Genomic DNA, 20,913 nt, shown 5'->3' with positions numbered 1-20,913 from the left:
TTATTTTTTAAAGCAAAAAATGTTAATACCAAATGGAAGCATGCTAATAACATCATAAAAGTTAAGTGAGGTGTTACACATCTTCAGAAATCTTTCTGAATGTAGCAAGTGAGGTTAACACATCGGTCAGGTGGAATTATAAACAAAATTTGGTGATTTCATATTGTAGAAGAGGAACAGTCATTTATTCCTCTGTCCAACACAAGCCATCTATTGTGCAAAACTAAAAGAAGCCCAGGATAAACACAACACGGAGATAGGAAGCCCACTGAAAACACTGGGTTTAAATAAACATTAATAGCAATGCTGTCATAGTCTGGCAGATGTTATAGTCATAGTCTGGCAGATGTACTGTTATCTAATAAGCCAAATAATGCAGGTCCATATCAAGAGCTTCAGGTAATGTTCAAATCAAACATCAGAATAAAGAAAAGGTGTGAAATCTGTGACATTATCTGTGGTCAGTTTGTCTGAGAGCTCAAGAGCAGCCTTTCTAAAACAATAGCCGTCTGAATGTAGTTTCTTTGCCAATATGGTGACCAGGGCTTTGGCGTAGCCTTTCTGTCTGTGCTCCGGCAGCGTGTACATTACTCCCATCGCACAGGAAGTGTAAGTCAAGAGCCACGACACCGGCCAACCCTCTGAATCCAGCACGCAACACGAAGGGAAGTTCCTGATCATGTTCCTGATCAGGGGCTCAGTGCGTTCAGCCCTGCCCAAGTCCCATTTGCTGTTAATCAAGGCAGCGTGAGACTCCTTAACTGATGACACTTGAAAGGATAACCTATAGAGGATGAAGGAGAGTTTGGTTCTTCTCACAACTTTTCCACTTGGTCAGAAAATGGTGATTAATTTGATATAACAACTGGCTCAGATAATTATACAGGCTGAAAATATCTTAAGATGCTGGTTCAAAGAGGTAACTTTTTTACAGAGCAAGAGCAAATCCCAAGGGGATTTCATGGTGGACATCAACATGATCTAAGACTCAGAATCAAAATATTCTGACTATACAATAATGGCATAATGGGACAAAGAAAGTACACCCTACTTCATTTCAAACACATAAACTGAAGTGACAACAATCAATCTGCCTTAAGTTATAAGGCCATCACTTTTCTTTTCCCATAAACATGTGGCCCACATTAAATAATCTACACATAAGAGATAAAAGGGAGAACAGTGACAGTAAACCATTTAGCTCTCCAAATATCAGCCTTTTGTAGAGCCAACAATCATTTACAGCATTTAGCAGACACCCTTATCCAAAGCGACTTACATTTTACCATATTTTCATACAACTGAGCAATTGAGGGTTAAGGGCCTTGCTCAGGGGCCCAGTGTGAACATTGACAAAACTTTGACAAAACCAAAGAGGTGCTTGTTGACTTCAGGAGAGCTCAGAGCGACCGTTCTATGCTGTACAACTACAGATCCTCTGGGGAGATCATCAAGAGCACCAAATTCCATGGTGTTCACCTGCTGAGAACCTCACCTGGTCCCTCAACAACAGCTCCATCAACAGACACCATCTACCACACCCTTACCTTACCATGTTCTATAGGGAGACCATGGAGATCATCCCGAGCAGCTGCATCACTGCCTGGTTTGGGAATTGCAGCGATTCTGACCACAAGACCCTGCAGCGGATAGCGAGGACAGCTAAGAAGATAATGGTCTCTCTTTATTTACTTTAATTTTACTCTGTATTTAATTTCTAAAACCTTGATATGAGCTGAGGAAAGATGGACCCACTATCAACTATCAACTTTTCAGTTTCTCTGACATATAACATACATCATACCCCTTGTTTCATTGTTTAATCTTCCACAATTGTAGTATTTGCATGTAAACCATCTGTTTCTTATGTCTTGAATATTTTAAATCTTCTCTCTCTTTAAAGGCAGGGTCTCCGATTTTTGAAAGCCAATGTTGACATTTGAAATCGCCAAAACAAACACGCCCCTAACCCAAATGAGTCCCACCCCTGTATTGATAGCTCCGCTCACACATACATACGTAACCCAGGCAACTAATGGAAAGAAATGTGTCTTTATCATAGCTGAAGGGAAGAACAATACGATTGCAGATAAACAAACAAGCAAAAATGGCACACAAGCATAATCATGCAAAGGACGACATATATTAGTTCTGTGTAACAAAACAAAACCAACGTTACTCACCTATCGAGAAGGAAAAAAGCACCTCAGCGTCTTAAGTAAAGTAGTTTCCCGAGTCAATAACTCCTGAGCTAAACGCTGTTACTACACAAAATGCGGTTGTAGCTGCCTCTCTACATTACTAAGATAGAAAAGATGTGTTATTTGTGTAGTAACAGCGTTTAGCTCAGGAGTTATTGACTCGGGAAATTCCAATCTGTGAATATGCGCCAACTTCCCGCTCCTTCAGTTCTCTCCAGTGCTGGAAAGCTGATCCTATATTAACACGTCCTACTTCTTGCCTTATCGTAAGCCTTTCTTCGCTTTCTTTCTTTTTTTTTAATCCTCCATGTCAATGTCACAACCGCTTTCTTCTAATGTCACACATGCGCACTGAACATTCTCTCCGCTGCATATTGACAAGCCCCGCCCCTTTATGCTCATTGGCTACACGTTTGTTTTGATTTTTGTTTTGATTTTGTGAAGACCCTGCCTTTAAGAAAGTTTCCTTTAAAGTCACATCTATAAACTAATGGCGCCATCTGGTGGTCTCCAGCTGAACTCGATCTAAACTAAATTCTCCGTAAATCCCATGGGTGCAGAAAAATGCTAAGTGCAGCCCATTGACAAGTTTACGTTTACATGTTTCTTACATCAGATTAAATATTTGAGGGTTTGGAAAATCTGAATCAGTTTACATGGAAATAGTCAAATCATGACGTGCATAAACATGCACCAAACTTTATTCAGAATAATAGCATTTTGACTTCCGCTGAGCGGTCTTATTTCCCTTAAACAACTGCAGAAGTTGTACTTCACTTGTGTTTTAAGCAAACCAAAAAACGCAGGAGTGGCTACATTTTTCCTATCCATGAGTTTTCTCTGCTTTGGATGTACATGACCGTGTGACTGTTAACAATAGTCCCCATGACGGACATGTGCATAAGAAAGAACGATACTGCTAAAAATAAGGGGGAGGCCTTATATGTCTTATTATTTTTGTCTTCTCTAGATGCTACATTGAAGAAGTGGCCGGCGGCCAGCCGAGGGCAGATAGGCACATCTATTAATTCAAAGCTCACGGAGCTGAGAAGTGCAACAAGACAAAAAAAAATTTCTGTTCAGTTTTTTGTCTTATTTTTGTTCTTGTACTATTTGATTCTTATAAATACATAATGTACATTTCTATATTTTGGACTTTTATTTATGTTGCCTAGCAGGTTTTTTTGTCTTATTTTTGTTCTTGTACTATATTTTTTGTTTTGTACTATTTGATTGATCTGAAGTAAATAAATAATGTACATTTCTACATTTTGGACTTTTATTTATGTTGCCTAGCAGCTATGGATTTTAATTTTACTGTTATATAGGTGAACATATAGGTGCATATATACCTGCATATATGTACCTATATAGGTATATGTATGCACGCATATATGTGTGCATATGTGTACATATATATGCACGCACATATGTACATATATGCACACATATATATGTGTGCATATATGTGCATATAATATAGGAAAACGGCCAATTATATGTGTATGTCACATATATCAAAAACCTATACTGAAACATATATAGGTTTGCACACTGGGATTTTTTTTTATTTGGAAAATTCACCTCACTCACCAATAATCTCTCGTATGACATGGAGGTGTTACTTTTTGTCATCAGTCCTCTTTAATAGATATCTTCAAATCCACTTTTTCCAAAGTTTCATTTTACAGTAAAATGGCCACTCCAAAAAGATTTTGTTTATTTTCCACAAAAGATTTGTACAGATTCCAACAAATAGTTCAGTGTTAAGCACAACAAAGCTTAATCATTTGACCAAGACACCCAAAACAGTGTGAGGGAGCAATAGGACACAAACTGAGTGTAATGTCACATGAAATTCAGGATTTTCAGACTGATATGAAACAATCCTTCATGCCCTCTGAGATCACAAAACTCAGGACTCCTGGTAGTTCCCAGAATATCTAAGTCTACTAAAGGTGGTAGAGCATTTTCTTATTCAGCTCCCAAACTTTGGAATAATCTTCCTGATAGTGTTTGGTGCTCAGACACACTTTCCCAGTATAAACGTAGATAAAAAACTCATCTCTTTAGTCAGGCATACACATAATACATCCCATAATACTGTGCTCTATTACATCAGACCAAATGCACATTATCATCTAGTACTTGCTAACATTATGAACAGCAGATATGTTAATCCCTCTCCACTGCTTCTCTCTTTCTACCCATCCCAAGGCATCCAGAAATTGTACCAGCTCTGATTGTCTTCCATGCTATGAAGATTTTGGACCTCCACTGAGATGAGGCCGACGACTGAGGCATCTAGAGATTTACCAGCTCCAGTTAGACTCTGCGATACTAAGTGGAGATGCCAACTGCATGTCTTCTTTTGCATCAATACAACATTTATTAGACTGCATATTTATAATCACACCCTCCAGTGTCACCCACATGAGGATGGGTTCCCATTTGAGTCTGGTTCCTCACAAGGTTTCTTCCTTTACCATTCAAGGGAGTTTTTCCTCCCCACAGTCACATGAGCCACTCTCTGTCATTCTCTGTCACTGCTCCACTGTGGTACACCGATACCAGCGTGAGCTTTTAAATGTTTGGGGGATGTTTTCAAGGGCAAGCACATTTTCCTGTTATTTCTTTTCTACCTCCGCATTTTTTTGAATAATGCCTCCCTGTTCTTCCATTATCTCATAGATTTTGCCACCCTTTTTTTCATTTAACCTACCAACAAACCATAAATTTCTGCTTTACTCATCTGAACTCTGACCTTTACTTCTGGATCCTTTAATAGTTTCCCTTCAAGCCATCTTTACAAACAGTAAAGTCATGGATCAGTGTTAAAATACAGATCCCACGTTAGAGGTGTGCTTATTAGACAAAAAAGATTATAAAAAGAAAAAGGAAAGACGCATGTGGTTATATTGTTATGGCTAACGTATGTGCTGTATGAAATTACAGATAAATGCACCCAGATTCCACTCCAAGATACACATCGAAAAGAGATCATTCCTAAAAAGGTTTAAGTATCATAATGTAATCCATTTAGAACTCTAAAGGAATAATACTTGATTACATCTTTAGTGTGGGAGCAGCAGCAGGACATAAAGAATTACCATTTAAAGTGACCATTTTAGTGATAACTGGAACAATACCAAGTCAAAGTGTATGTGACCATGATTAACATTTAAAGACATCTGGCTAGATAACAATGTTTGACCCAGCCATTTTGGAGACACTCAGTTCTTACACACAATACACATTTAAAGGGAAACCTCATTTAAACTACAAAGAGGGAAAACTATAAAATGCTTGAGCATGATTTGTCCTGGGTTCTTACTGACTCCGATGAACCCAAAGTACTTCATGAATAAACTTCATGTTCTTCATTAAGATCTTCAACCTCACCGCTTTATTTCACACATTTTTTTATTTCTTACAGTGCTGGACCCAGCGTAAATGGTACAGAGTTTGTTTATACAAAAATGGAGAAAATTAAATTCATGTTTATTTGGGTTTGTTGGAAATTTCTGATTATTAGAGAAATTTATTGTGTTCGTTGTTTTTGGTCCCTCTAAAATAGCCAAGCCAGGTTTGATCTGACATCTAAAAGTGCATGAAAGTATAAAAGTGCTGAGCAAAACAAAAGTACAACAATTATAAAGATTCAGAAAAGTTGGCACCACATTACAGAGAAGGGGAATTAAATATGAACTAGCTGGGTTAGTGCCACTCCATCCAGGGTGTATCCTGCCTCGATTCCCAATGACGCCAGAGATAGGCACAGGCCCCCCGTAACCCAAGAAGTTTGGATAAGCGGTAGAAAATGAATGAATGAATGAATGAATGAATGAATGAATGAATGAATGAATGAATTGGGAGAGGGTTAATGCCTCTCCCAAGACCTCCATAAAGAGATTATTGAGCTCTTAGTCACAAGTGTAAAAAACATCATGCCATCATTCACAAGCCAGGCACAGGAGCTCCTCACAGGTAATGTTCAAACCAAACATCAGAATAAAGAAAAGGTGTGAAATCTGTGGTCAGTTTGAGAGCTCAACAGCAGAGAGCTCAACAGCAGCCTTTCTAAAACAATATGTCTCAATGATTAAAACAATTACGTGATATCACCAAATTCTCATCCAACAAATATCTCCATAAATGAGCTTGTTTTTACTGATCACATATAAACCAAGTAGCCCTGTAAGATGGATCTGAGGTGAAACCTAAATTGGTAAAGAGCCTGTACGATGGTTGGTTCTCCAACTCAATGAAGCAGTAGACCGGGTAGCCGTCTGAATGTAGTTTCTTTGCCAATATGGTGACCAGGGCTTTGGCGTAGCCTTTCTGTCTGTGCTCTGGCAATGTGTACAGCATTCCCATCGCACAGGAAGCATAGGTCAAGATCCAGGACACCGGTCGCCCCTCAGAATCCAGCAGGCAACACGAAGGGAAGTTCACGATCATTTCCCTGATGAACCGCTCACTTAATTCACCGCAGCGAAATTTCCAGGTGCTATTGACCAGAGCAACGTGCGACTCGTCCAGTGAAGACACTGTTAAGGAGAACCTGCAGAGCGTTTTTGTGTAAGTTTAATTTAATACCCTGTGTATCATTTCATTTGTTGTTCAGCTGTTGCATTATAAATACTATGTATGTGAAGAGATGAATACAATTTAAAACATCATTTTGACCAAAACTACTTAGTTTATCTAAGTTAAAAATGACTTGCGAGTTAAAATGCTGACTAGTTTTAGAATTAACAATAAACCGAGACACCTAATGGCAGATCTCTCACCTTTCCGTGGTAAGTTTAGAAGGATCTTTGAGCTTCATCAAGTGGCACATGTGGTTTTTAATATTTTGCACCCCTTTGTTCACAGCTGTACTTCTTATCAGTTCCACGTGGCTCACGTCGACACCTAAACAGATTTTTTTAGATTGCAGGGTTTATTAGATTGACCATTAAACCAGAGGAGCACAGACTAAAATCTTACAAGGATGTATTTTTAGAAGGAGAACATTAATAGTTTGTTTTAATTCAATGTTCCTGATCACCATGATCTGTGTAAGGCATATGCTGAGGTCTTCTAGTATGATGCAGAAAAATCCTACCATCATTTCTGTGTATATTGGTTAACACTGTGCGGCTAAACAAAACTCTCTCTCGTTCCTTTCTCACTCTTTCCTGCTGCTGTGATATGCTTCCATTAGTACTTGATGTGTTGTGTTGTGTCACTGCGCCCTGATGTTAGGCAAACTGTAAGGCAGTTGATTGAAACCTCACTCCAGGTGATGGTACAACTTGGCCAGGATATGGAATAGCCTGATATGCTTTTGATCATCTCTAACTGATGCATGCTGTGGTCATCATTTAGGCATGCCACCAGGAAGCCTGTAGATAGCAGAGTGTTTATAGTGCTCACTACAGTGTCTACAATGTCTTAAGTGTGTCCAGAGTGGTGCAAGAAACATAAGTGAGTTACAGTTCTGTGAGTGGATACACCATGTTGATGATGTGTGCTACAACAGCTGCATACTGAACATAACTACCATTTTAGTGGCCCAATATGTTAGGAAACCGTTATAACACAACAAAAAGAAGTCAAATGAATACTTAGACAGAAGTACTGCTTCCAGTCAAAAATGTCTGTCCTGATCAGTACGCTCCTGAGGGATCGGTCATCCCTGGCAAAAACGGACATGTCTTTGAAAAGGTCTGCTTTCTGCATGTGAGAGAAACAGATCAATATAAAAAAACTTAACAGTAGTTACGTTGTCGATACTTTATAGTAAAGCCACGTCAGGAAATACCTCCTGCCTTTGTGGTCTGATGAATAGGACGTTAAAATCAGGCCAGCGATCCACCAGAACATCTGTGGGACTGGCTTCAACTCGATTCATCAGAAAAACAAATCCATATACCTACATATATGGTATCATACTGGGATTAGTGCCACTGTGAATTTGGAGGAGCAAAGAATTCACTGTCTTTTTGTCTTATAGCATTTATTCATTTCTACACTTTAGGTTCAAACTCCAAGTGTAATGTGACGGAGTCAGAACATACTGTAATCATTTTGTAGAATCATTTACAAGGTTTAAAAATGTCCAGGCACTGATTCTCCTCCTTGCTCAGCACCTTCATAGCTTTTTTTTTTTTTTTTAAAGTGCTGCAACAAAATCCAGTCAACAAACAAAACCTAATTCAGGTGAAGATTCACTCACTCCACTGAATCAACGCTTATAAGCTATTGGGAATTGCCAAGCTACTTTTAATGCAGCTTATCTGAGTTCATTCTGTGTTTCCCAAGTCCAGCCCACTATTTTTTACACTTACTCAGCATATGTTGTAGAAGATATACAGGAAGATTACATGCCACAGAGAGCTTAGTAGAGCAATGCAAGTGATTATGTAGCCTGCTGGAGCTATAGAGCTTTTTATTCCTGGACTTTCCACAGTCATTAGTGTTCAAGCTCTAGGTTTCATGACATTAACACACTTGATTAAAGTTCATCCAAATAGATCCTGTACTGGTAAAGGTGGTTCCTTAATGTAGCGGTAGCCCAGTGATTGCAGTTTTTTTTATGCCAGTACGGTGACCTGGGCTTTGGCATAGCCTTTGTGTCTGTGCATAAGTCCAACACACAACACAAAGGGAAATTCATGATACAGGACGTTTCTGATGAACTGTTCACTAAAGTTCACTAAATGTTCTACTGACCAGAGCAATGTGCGACTGTTTAAGTGAGGACACACGTACAGGTAACCCGTGGTGTATTAGATTTAATTTGTATTGAAATAGAAAAAGAAATTAATTGAAATATATTCAGTATTTATATCATATTTCCTCTTACAGGCAATATAAAGAGCATCAATGAAAATAAAAAGTAGAAATTCTATTATTTTAGGTCATTTTCACCAAACATAAAGACTTTTAACAAAACGTCATTTACTGATAAAAGCACCAAATGTTCTCTTTAAACAATACAATAGCTCATCTAATCGGTTAAAGAATAGGCAGGTTAAACTATGGTGTGAGTGGTCTGATTGTTGTCTGTTAACTAAGCATCCTAATGGTAAATCAGTCACCTTTCTGTTGTAAGGTTAGATGGATTCTGTAGTTTGATCATTGAGCACAAATGATTTTTGATCACTGGCTCCTTGTTTGCTCACTGCGACAAACTTTAGCATCTCTACATGGAGGATGTAGAATAAAGTAGATGATGTGATAAGTCTGAGAAATCTGAGTCGATCAGTATGTTCCTGAGAGTCGTTTCATTCTTGGCGAAAAAATCTGTGACTTTAAAAAGGATTTCTAGTTTCTGTATATGTGACAAACAGGTCAACAAACTAAAGATGATCTACTTTTGGTTAGACATTGTCTGTTAATTCAGCAGATCATGTTATATATTAAACCGGTTACATATTGAAGTCGTCTTGTATAAATCCACCTGCCGTTTTGGTCTGATGAGGAACACACTGAAATCTGGCTTCTGCTCCACCAGAACATCTAATGACTCAGCTTCTCAACAGCAGCCTCACGAAATGAGACAGACATTTCTAAAGCCTCATAAAAGTGCAGTCTGCATAGCTGGTACTCTGGAACACAAACTGATAAATAAATCTTTTACAGTTTGTTGACACAGTGATGGCATCATGGTACCAGCAAGAAATGGCAGCAGATGCAAAATACAGTTATAGGTACTGTGGGCAGACGTTTTTATATATATTATTTAACCTACAGAAGATAACGTTTAACATAACGTAAATTTATACATGTGTAAATGTCTGACCAAACATACATATTAAATGTTAAATATTAAATATTAAAATGTTAATTATGTAAGAAAACTTTGTGCTTTGGTCAAATGAACCACTTAGTTAGACTTAGTTGGCTCTTTTTCGCCACCTGCTGGTGCATTCATGTAATATGAAGAAATGGTCACTGAACGATTCATTGAACGAATCATTTTGATGAACGAATCATTTTGATGAACGAATCTTTTGAAAGAATCAAAATTTCCTTAAAATCAGCAGATTCGTTACATCTCGTGTATCTGTGGCAGTCTAATAATGAAGAAATGAAGGAATTAATTAAACCGTTTATTTACACCAGGGAACAACAAATAAATGTTAGAGAAATAAGATCGTCAGTGTTGTTTACAGACCTGCTGCGCCTGGGGACAATAATATCTGAGCGCTTCCTTTGCTTTTTTCCTTCTTCAGCTCCTCCTTGTTCAACAACTTCATGGCTATACAAAGCTCCTGATGAAGAAATTCAGTCACAAACAATAAAAAAATGAGGTTACAATCTAGTTTAAAAACGTGACTCGCTCTATGGAAACGTGTTCAACATTCTGTTATTTTATCTGCAGGTTCATATCTACACATTCGTTATTTTACTTTGGGTCTAGTTCCTTCCCACGGTTTATGTAATCTGTTCATCTCAAGCTCGAGTAGTTTGGAGAATGTTTGTAGGATTAACAGTGTGTACAAAAAAAAATCTACAAATAGGTTAAGAAAAGAGGTTTGATCAGATAATGGATTAAGTAGATTTTGTGTGTATATTTGGGGGGGGGGGGGCAAACACAGTGTTGTGGTGTGAAAGAAAATAAAAAGCTCCATGAATAAGGGGTGTAATATGGTCTAACATCTGGAAGGTACGGTGGCCGAGAAGTGCGAAACACATTAACAAATCCGAAAACACAACGACAAGTCAGACAACCTGGAAACGGTAGGTATTGTTTTTGAATAGAATCTTGCCAATCATTGGACAAGACACCTGTCACTCAAGATATACAGGTATGAAATCTTATGTGTAAAGTTCTCTGTTTAAATATAAGAAAATAAAATTAATCCACAGTAATCCATTCCATCTTTGAGAGACAGGTGTCTTGTCCAATGATCGGTACGTGTTCCAATCACAAACTATACCAACCTCTTTCGGGTTGTCTGACTTGTCGTTGTGTTTTCGGATTTGTTAATGTGTTTTGCACTTCTCGGCCACCGTAGGAAGGCACTGTGTGAGACTGTAAAGATCACATCTGTAGGCGTTTGACAATTTTTACTAACTAAAACTAATCAGCTGCTGGTTATCTTTGACCCACCTTTAACTTTATGTTGATTTAGTTATGTAGTTATTGAGTTGTCGTTTCAGACTTTACTGAGTACAGGTTAAGAGATGGTTAATTACTTCCTCCAGAAAATAAGTTAAAAGCTGATCAGCAGCATTACATGATTTTATGACACCTATGACATTAGATGAATGGCAGGCCTCAAGTTTGAAGAATTACTCTTAGTTTGTCAAGTGTAATCATAGGTCACAGGAACTGAACGAGGAAGATCCTACATCGATAGCATCGTCGATCTCATTGGTGTGAAAAGTGTGATGAAAATAATACAAATAATAATACAATTACAAGCTTCACTACCATAAGAAAGAGGGAAATGTCTAACTTTGTTAGAGATACAGGGCTCTCAAGTTTTGAAGACAGGCAAGCATGACGTGTCCAATTCCTCATTAAAAAAACAACTATTTTAAAGTTTAATTTCCATTTATTAATTTGTGTTTATGTGTGTGTGTGGGGGGGGGGTGTTTATTGTAAGTGTTTGTTGCCTTTTTCAACTCCTTTATCATTTGTAATGTTGCTCCCATATAAAATAGTTCGGCTCATGCTCAGCCATTTTTAGGGTCATGATTTTAGGGTCATGTCCCGTCCAGAGACAAGCTGTTTCGTGTTGAGGTGTTGTTCAAGTCGGCCATCAAAAATACCCTCTCTAATGAATATGTTTTTTCATTGGTTGTTGCATTAAATCTTACCCAGATTTTCTGATTGGCTATTGTGTAGCCTCTATTTGTGATTGGCTGATAAGTGTCAGGCTCGACTAAGAACTCTTGGGGAAACGCGCTTGATTCCTGCCCGGTTCCATAGAGACAGCGGTGCGGACTGATACATTTTAGGTGCTGCGGCATAATAAATATATGATAAATAGTCAAAAAGTTTTTCTGAGTGAGAAATAAGACGTGTGGCGGGAGAGCGTGACAAAAGACTGAAATGCGTGACTGTCACTCTCAATGCATGGCACTTGACAGCCCTGGAGATATTGGGTGTTTTGAATCAATTTTATTTGCTCGTCTAAAAAAAACGGATAATTTACCAGGCTGTCTGTGTTTGGTGTTAAATTTGTTTAAATGATTGATAGCAATGTCATTTTTGCAAAAGATGAGCTGCAGGGGGATCATTTAATTTGCCTTTGTGTCTTACAGATCACACATTTGTAACACAATATAAATTTCTCATGGTTTTATTGTTGTAATGCAAGAACAACAAAAAGTTTTACTTTAATAGCACTTAAACAGAATAATCTATAATGTTACCAGAAAATAGCAAGAAATTTTTTTTAAAAAAGACTACATGGAGATAGATATTAAAATGATAAAGGGGAACTGAAGAGCCAACCAGTCAAAGGGTTACAAATGGATAAGATATTGGATGAACGTGTGCTGAATGCCACCTTCAATCGTACAATCATGACAGGAATGTTCCTTATCTTAAAGGGAATTATGGAGGCATAGATGCCTGATTAAAATAAAGCCAAGCATTCCTATAAGGCAGATCCCTGGTGAAGCCTAAACTGGTAAAGAGCCTGTACGATGGTTGGTTCTCCAACTTAATGGAGCAGTAGACCGGGTAGCCATCTGAATGTAGTTTCTTTGCCAATATGGTGACCAGGGCTTTGGCGTAGCCTTTCTGTCTGTGCTCCGGCAGCGTGTGCATTACTCCCATCTCACAGGAAGGGTAAGTCAAGAGCCACGACACCGGCCGACCCTCTGAATCCAGCACGCAACACGAAGGGAATTTCCTGATCATGTTCCTGATCAGGGGCTCAGTGCGTTCACCCGTGCCCATCTCCCATTTGCTGTTAATCAAGGCAGCGTGAGACTCCTTAACTGATGACACTTGAAAGGATGACCTATAGAGGATGAAGGAGAGTTTGGTTCTTCTCACAACTTCTCCACTTGGTCAGAAAATGGTGATTAATTTGATATAACAAGTGGCTCAGATAATAATACTGGCTGGAAGTATCTCAAGATGCTGGTTCAAAGAGGTAACTTTTTACAGAGCAAGGGAAAATTCCAAGTGGATTTCATGGTGATTCCACATGATCTCAGAATGTACAAGTGTGAAATGTTCACTTGAAATATACATAGTATGTGTTTTAAGTAAATAGTGTGCAAGAGTAGTGAGTGTTCCGTGTATGTACACTGTGGAGCTGCTGTCACTAAAACAAATTCCTCGCATGTGAAAACATTCCTCTTTCAAGCTCTTTCTTATTCTGATTCTGAATCAGAATAGTCTGACTATACAATAATGGCATAATTGGACAAAGAAAGTACACCCTACTTCATTTCAAACACAAAAACTGAAGTGACAACGACAAAATAACCTAAATGATTTCATCAATCTGGGTTAAGTTATAAGGCCATCACTTTCTTTTCCCATAAAAATGTGGCCCACATTAAATAATCTACACATGAGAGATAAAAGTCAGAATAATTCCAGATTTTTTTTAGCATTTACCTCTCCACTTTAAGCTTAGATGGATCCTGCAATCTCATCAAGTGTCCGACAACTGTTCTGTTAATTGGTACACTTTTGTTCGCTGCTACAGCCTTTATCATTGCCTCATGCTGCTGGTCAACACCTAAACAGATATGTTACAGGTTGCACGGTTAAACAATGCTTCCTAGGGTCGGGATCTCTGTAAGTGTTGTAATAAGAAATCAAAAATTAATACTTAAAATCATGTCCTTCTTCCAGTCAAGAACGTCTGTCCTGGTTAGTATGTTCATGAGACATGATTTGTCCTTGGTAAAAATGCACACATGTTTTATCAAGTCTGGATCCTGTATATAAAAGGAACAGGACAACTATAAAAATTGAGATATAGTGTGTTGTTAGATTCTCTTTTATCTGTTGCAACAAAGATTATTATATTTAAGCTCTAATTATTTTCACACTGAAGTCATCTTGCGTAATACCTGCTGCTGTCTCGGTTTAACAAGCAGCACACGGAAATTCGGCCACTGGTCCACCAGCACATCTGTGGGATCAACGTCTACTCGATTAATACGACAAACATATCCATACACCTGAAGACAAAAAAGTACAAAATTGTAAGTGCTTAAAGCTTATTTCTATGAAAAAAATGATGTATAACACTTTTAAATAAATCAGATTTAAGTAAATAAGCATGTTTTCTATATTTTCCTTCATTTTTAGCTGCAACCCTTTTTCCAAGCAGACCTTTCTCTGTCACTTCATTGATAACGGACCACAACGAATGCCTGAAAAACTTGTCGATACCAATAAAACATTGAAGAATATTCCACAGAAACTGAATTATATAATGTAGTGTGGTTTACAAACCAGTTGTGATGCTGGAAAGTAGAGTCTGAGTGCTTCCTCAGCTTTTTTCAGCACCTGCTTGTTCAACACCTTCAGGATTCTGTTCTCGCTGCTCAGTGACTCAAATGTGAAAAACAAGTTTTGCATATATTTAGCAAATGAGGTGGCACACCCCCATATTCTCACCCAGACTCGTGCAGCAGTAAGGAGAAAAAAATCGCGCCGCATGATCTCGTAAAGCAACGCGCAGAGAGACCAGACAGACAGTGTAGTGAGTTTTTGGACAATTGTGAGGGAAATACACAATTTATACCCATAAACTGTGTAGTCAGCTGTTCTCCCTCCCATCTGCACAGTATGAATTGTGAACGCAGGCAGGTCAATGAGTTACAAGGCGCTCCGTGTCTCCGTCCAGTTTAGACTAAAGTTGGCCACATATTCAGAGATTCGAGTTTCCCGAGTCAATAACTCAATAAAAACTTTTAGCTCAGGAGTTATTGACTCGGGAAACTCGAATCTGTGAATATGCGGCCAACTTTACTTAAGTCCAGTTTAGGCTAGTAACTAATAGGCCTATGCTGTTATATAGTTTGTATAGAATTAAGTTAGCATTAGCAGAGTTGTTTGTTTTGCAGCACTGAGCAGTTATTTTACATAACTTTATCATAAAAAAACAGTACAAAAGCATTTCCAGATGACAAATATCTGGACATACCTAATAGTTAATGTTAATTATTGTTTTCTAAGAACAGAATGTCAAGTCAACGACATCCCAATAAATGATTAAGGCTGCAAAATCACTTTTCACAAAATCACCAGCACTTACAATAGCGCACATGTTAATCCTATTTCTGTAAAATGTTTGGGAAAATTAAATGTAATGTAAATCTCCCAAAAAATTATGTACAGATACCAAATACTTTGACAATCAGTATATACTTAATACACTTCTGCTAATGCAAGGATTTTGTGTTTGTATTTTTTCCCACACCAAGCCACACCCCTCCATAAGCCCCTCCCGATAACCAAAGCCCCGCCCCCAATATCTTGCTATAAGCTGAACTCAAAAGTTGGCAGGCCTGTGTTAACTATTTTTAATACTGGGAAAACCAATAAATTAATCCATCAATAAAAAAATCATAAGCATGCATAAGTATTCTTTAGACATTGTTTGAAAATGGGCCATCAACTCACTCAGTACCTACAGTACATCCACAATCTGAGCCTAAACCTGGAAAACATGCCATCACTTTGACAGAGCTCAGAGTGATCGTTCTCTGCTGTACATCTACAGATCCTCTGTGGAGATCATCAAGAGCACCTGCTGAGAACCTCACCTGGTCCCTCAACAACAGCTCCATCAACAGACACCATCCACCACCCCCTTACCTTACCATGTTCTATAGGGAGACCATGGAGATCATCCCGAACAGCTGCATCGCTGCCTGGTTTGGGAATTGCAGCGATTCTGACCACAAGACCCTGCAGCGGATAGCGAGTACAGCTAAGAAGATAATGGTCTCTCTTTATTTACTTTAATTTTACTCAGTATTTCTAAAACCCTGATATGAGCAGAAGAAAGATGGACCCACTTTTTCTTTAACATTTTAAATCTTCTATCTCTTTAATATAATGCACGAAAGTCTCATTTAAAGGTGGGGTCTCCGATTTTTGAAAGCCAATGTTGACATATAAAATCATCAAAACAAACACGCCCCAACCCAAATGGGTCCCACGCCTGTATTGATAGCTCCGCCCACACATACATATGTAACCCAGGCAACTAATGAAATGTGTCTTATCATAGCTGAAGGGAAGAACAATATGATTGCAGATAAAAAAACAAACAAAAATGACACACAAGCATAATCATGTAAAGGACAAAGGCATATATTAGTTCTGTGTAACAAAGCAAAACCAACGTTACTCACTTCTCAAGAAGGAATAAAGCGCCTTGGCGTCTTAAGTAAAGTCGGCCACGTATTCACAGATTGTAGTTTCCCGAGTCAATAACTCCTGAGCTAAACACCGTTACTACACAAAACGCGGTTGTAGCTGCCTCTCTACATTACTACGATAGAAAAGAGGTGTTATTTGTGTAGTAACAGCGTTTAGCTCAGGAGTTATTGAATCGGGAAACTCTAATCTGTGAATATGTGGCCAACTTCCTGCTCCTTCAGTTCTCTCCAGCGCCGGAAAGCTGATCCTATATTAACACGTCCTACTTCTTGCCTTATCGTAAACCTTTCTTCGCTTTCTTTCTTTCTTTTTATCCTCTGTGTCAATGTTAAAACCGCTTTCTGCTAATGTCACACATGCGCACTGAACACTCTCTCCACTGCATATTGACAAGACCCGCCCCTTTCTGCTCATTGGCTACAGGTTTGTTTTGTTTTTTATTTATTTTTCGGCCCGACTCAGTTTTCTGAAGCATTTCTCAAAAATTGGAGACCCTACCTTTAAAGTCACTTCTAAAAACTAATGGCACCATCTGGTAGTCTCCAGCTGACCTCGATGTTCTAAACTAAATTCGTTTTATCTTCCTTGTGTTAGTATGTTTTATTCTGTTTATTCAACCTGATTTAACCAACTAAAGGCTGTGATAACATTAATGATTAAATAAAAATCATTCATTCATTCATTTTCTACTGCTTATCTGAACTATTCACGGGGAGCCTGTGCCTATCTCAGGCGTCATCGGGCATCGAGGCAGGATACACCCTGGATGGAGTGCCAACCCATCGCAGGGCACACACACTCTCTCATTCACTCACGCAATCACACACTACGGACAATTTTCCGGAGATGCCAATCAACCTACCATGCATGTCTTTGGACCGGGGAGGAAACCGGAGTACCCGGAGGAAACCCCCGAGGCACGGGGAGAACATGCAAACTCCACACACACAAGGCGGAGGCGGGAATCGAACCCCCAACCCTGGAGGTGTGAGGCGAATGTGCTAACCACTAAGCCACCGTGCCCCCCCCTAAATAAAAATCAAATGAATAAATAAAAATGCTCACTGATACAGATATTAACCAAACACTGTTGTCTGTGTTATCTGTTTAAAGCCAATACTGCTAGAAACCAGTGCTGTCAAAAGTATTTACATTCATTACTCAGGTAGAAGTATAGATACTAGGGTTTAAAAAGACTTCTGTAGCAGTTGAAGTATCAACTCAAGCTTTTTACTCCAGTAAAAGTGTAAAAGTACTGGTTTCAAAACTACTTAAAAGTATACAAGTAAAAGTAATGCAAAGAAAAAATGCCATTAAGGACAAAAGCTTAGGCTGTGCCACAGGGGCCTATTGTACACTACTCCACCTCCTCCAAAAAAACATATTTCTAAAGCCATAATGACTATAATGTTATATTAATATGATAATGTTGAAACAGTGGTACTGTATATGTTTATACTTTTCATCCAAACACAATCAAATTCACTCTGTCCGGATGGCGCGATTTATCTTGATTTTTTTTTTTTAAATGATGACAAGACGAAATGAAATAGGAGTAACAAGACTATTTTTAAAATGTAAGGAGTAGAAAGTACAGATAATTGTGTGAAAATGTAAGGAGTAGAAGTAAAAAGTCTGCTAAAAAATAATTACTCCATTAAAGTATAGATACCCAAAATTTCTACTTAAGTAAGGTAACGAAGTATTTGTACTTTGTTACTTGACACCTCTGCTAGAAACTAATGTAAACAATCATAGAGGGACTTTATTCTTTAATGAGTGAGCAGCCATGTTGATGTGACGTCAGTCCGTAAATCCCACACTGTGGGATTTATTTATTTTTTTGGAAAATTCACCTCACACTTACCAATAATCTCTCATATGACATGGAGGTGTTACTTTATGTAATTAAAAAAACTAAATTAGAGGTTTTTAGAATTGCGTATAAGGACAGTATGTCCAGCTGTAGACATGCTCTAAAAGCTGCTAGGGTTGAGCACCTGAGCAAACTCATAGAAAATGACCAGAACAATGCCAGGATTTTATTTAGCACAGTGGTTAGATTAGCAAAAAAAAACAGAAATCTGAAAACACTTCCATCACAGTACAGTAGTGAGGGTTTTATGAGATTCTTCACTGAAAAAATTAAAAGTATCAGGAACAAAATAGGTGATGTTCAACCTTTTTAGAGCACCTTGTGATCCAGTCTCACCTAAAGCTTTACACTCACAACTACACTCCCATCATAGCACAGAAACTGCACTTGTTAAAGTTACAAATGACTTGTTCCTAGCTTCGGACCAAGACTGTATGTCCCTATTAGTTCTACTTGACCTTAGTGCTGCATTCGACACTATAGATCACAACATTCTTCTAGATCGCTTACAAAATTACACAGGTATTCATGGACAGGCATTAAGTTGGTTTAGATCCTACCTGTCCGATCGATACCATTTTGTAGAATTAAATGGTGAATCCTCCAATTTATTACCAGTTAATTATGGGGTCCCTCAAGGATCAGTTCTTGGACCCCTGCTTTTCTCGATATACATGCTTCCATTAGGGAACATTATTAGAAGACATGGGATTAATGGTTTAGCTCCCATGTATCTAACTAGTCTTCTAGCACATTACAATCCTTCATACTCTCTGAAATCACAAAACTCAGGAATTCTGGTAGTTCCAAGAATATCAAAGTCTACTAAAAGCAGTAGAGCGTTTTCATATTTAGCTCCCAAACTTTGGAATAATCTTCCTGATAGTGTTCAGTGCTCAGACACACTTTCCCAGTTTAAACTCATCTCGTTAATCCCTCTCCACTGCTTCTCTCCTTCTACCCATCCCGAGACATCCAGAAACTGTACCAGCTCCGATCATCTTCCATGCAATGAAGATTTTGGAACTCCACTGTGATGAGGCCGACTCTGAGAATCCTGAGGCATCTAGAGATTTACCAGCTCCAATCAGACTCTGCCATACTAAAGAGGAGATGTGAACTCCATGTGATCTTTTGCATCTATACAACATTTATTAGACTGTATTTTTATAATCACACCCTCCAGTGTCACCCATATGAGAATCCCTTTTGAGTCTGGTTCCTCCCAAGGTTTCTTCCTTTACCATCTAAGGGAGTTTTTCCTTGCCACTACTGCCTGAGTCACCTCAGACTTGCTGATTGGGGATAAATACATACATTGTGAACTAAATCTATCTAATATTAATCTTGAATTTTGTATTTATGAGAATAATTGTATAAAATACTTCATCTTTTCTGATAATGTTGCAGACTTTCTGTACAGAGCACAATGTTCTTTTCTCTCACACACTCAAATACTCATACTCTCTCTCTCTCATACACACAGATACCTTGACCTTAGCATAACCTCCTCTCCCTGGCACAACTTCCCTAACCTCCTGCTCTGCTACAATACACCTTGTATGAAAGAAGTTATGAAAAACACTGGCTATAGCAGTTTCAGGAGCAGCTTTTCCTAAGAGAATTAAAACTGTTCATTCAGAGGTCCCAGACATCCTCTTTGCTCAAAGCATAACCTCGTCTTTCAAGGCCACCTGCAATTAAACAACTGAATCAGGAAGAAGAAACAAACAAACAAAAAAGAACACCTCCACATTATCAAATGGTCAACATAAAGTTCAGTTTAAAAATAAAAACATCCCATTCAGTCTCTGTCTCTCCCACAGGTTCTGTCCACCTCCTGTATCGTTCTTTAACTCCCTCTCAAATGGAAACTTCAATCTTCCCCAGGTGGCTAAATTACTTAATTAGTTTTGAAAGCACTATTTTAAATTTCTAAAATAAAACAATAGGAACGGTTGATTTTTGTAAAACAGAGACACAGCGCTACAGAAATTTTCCTTTAGCTCCTCGAGTCAGTTTGTGCACTCCACTCATCTTTAACTCCAAACAAGGCGTCTGCAGTGATTCACCGCCTAAAACAGTGAGAACCAGTTTCATTTTCTGATACGTGTTTGTTTACACTCACTATTCACTTTAACAGTAACACCAGTACACCTGCACATTTATGCAACTACCCAAACAGCCAATCATTTAGCAGTAGCACAATGCTTATAAAATCTTCATTTAAGGCATGAATATATTCCGGTCTAAAGCTTTAGTTAATGCTCACAGCAAGATGCTTTTCTGCTCATTATGGTTGTAAAGAATGTGGACTAGAGTATGATTAGTGATTATATCCTTTTCTGGCCAACAGCACATGAGAAGGTGTATAGGTGTTCCTATAAGTTAATAGCCATTGTACATTTTACATCTAAAAGCTATTACATTTTGCAAGCTGAATTTGACGTTGAAACATTATTATTCAG

The 20,913-nt window shown here is 38.3% G+C and overlaps 2 protein-coding genes and 1 pseudogene across 6 annotated transcripts in view; 1 reads left to right on the top strand and 2 right to left on the bottom strand.

Moving 5' to 3' along the window:
- LOC113655284 (prosaposin-like) overlaps positions 1 to 20,913 on the top strand; it is a 135,773-nt gene that overhangs the window by 64,774 nt on the left and 50,086 nt on the right. The gene's annotated exons all lie outside the window — the stretch shown is intronic.
- On the bottom strand, positions 4,679 to 10,752 carry LOC113655288 (annotated as a pseudogene).
- On the bottom strand, positions 12,490 to 14,998 carry LOC125141017 (glycine N-acyltransferase-like protein 3). 2 transcript variants are annotated; one of them, XM_047812189.1, is made up of 5 exons: positions 14,632 to 14,998; positions 14,244 to 14,354; positions 14,000 to 14,132; positions 13,783 to 13,906; positions 12,490 to 13,174 (listed from the first exon to the last, which is right to left on the bottom strand). In XM_047812189.1, exons 1-5 carry the CDS (start codon positions 14,956 to 14,958, stop codon positions 12,763 to 12,765), a joined length of 1,107 nt encoding a protein of 368 aa, XP_047668145.1. In that variant the 5' UTR covers positions 14,959 to 14,998; the 3' UTR covers positions 12,490 to 12,762. The 2 variants fall into 2 exon arrangements, with proteins under 2 accessions (XP_047668145.1, XP_047668146.1); XM_047812190.1 differs by having other exon boundaries at positions 14,000 to 14,108; positions 14,632 to 14,972.

Source organism: Tachysurus fulvidraco, chromosome 4 (genome assembly GCF_022655615.1).
Source record: "Tachysurus fulvidraco isolate hzauxx_2018 chromosome 4, HZAU_PFXX_2.0, whole genome shotgun sequence".
NCBI lineage: Eukaryota > Metazoa > Chordata > Actinopteri > Siluriformes > Bagridae > Tachysurus > Tachysurus fulvidraco.
This window is presented reverse-complemented; position numbering and strand designations above follow the sequence as displayed.

Excerpts from the sequence above, each read along its gene's own strand:
- LOC125141017 (XM_047812189.1), bottom strand. The coding sequence starts at position 14,958 with ATGGGAGGGAGAACAGCTGACTACACAGTTTATGGGTATAAATTGTGT. Across the intron at positions 14,355-14,631 it reads ACTTTCCAGCATCACAACTG|GTGTATGGATATGTTTGTCG; the intron begins GTTTGTAAACCA and ends TTTTGTCTTCAG. Across the intron at positions 13,175-13,782 it reads TCTAAGCTTAAAGTGGAGAG|GTCATCCTTTCAAGTGTCAT; the intron begins GTAAATGCTAAA and ends CATCCTCTATAG.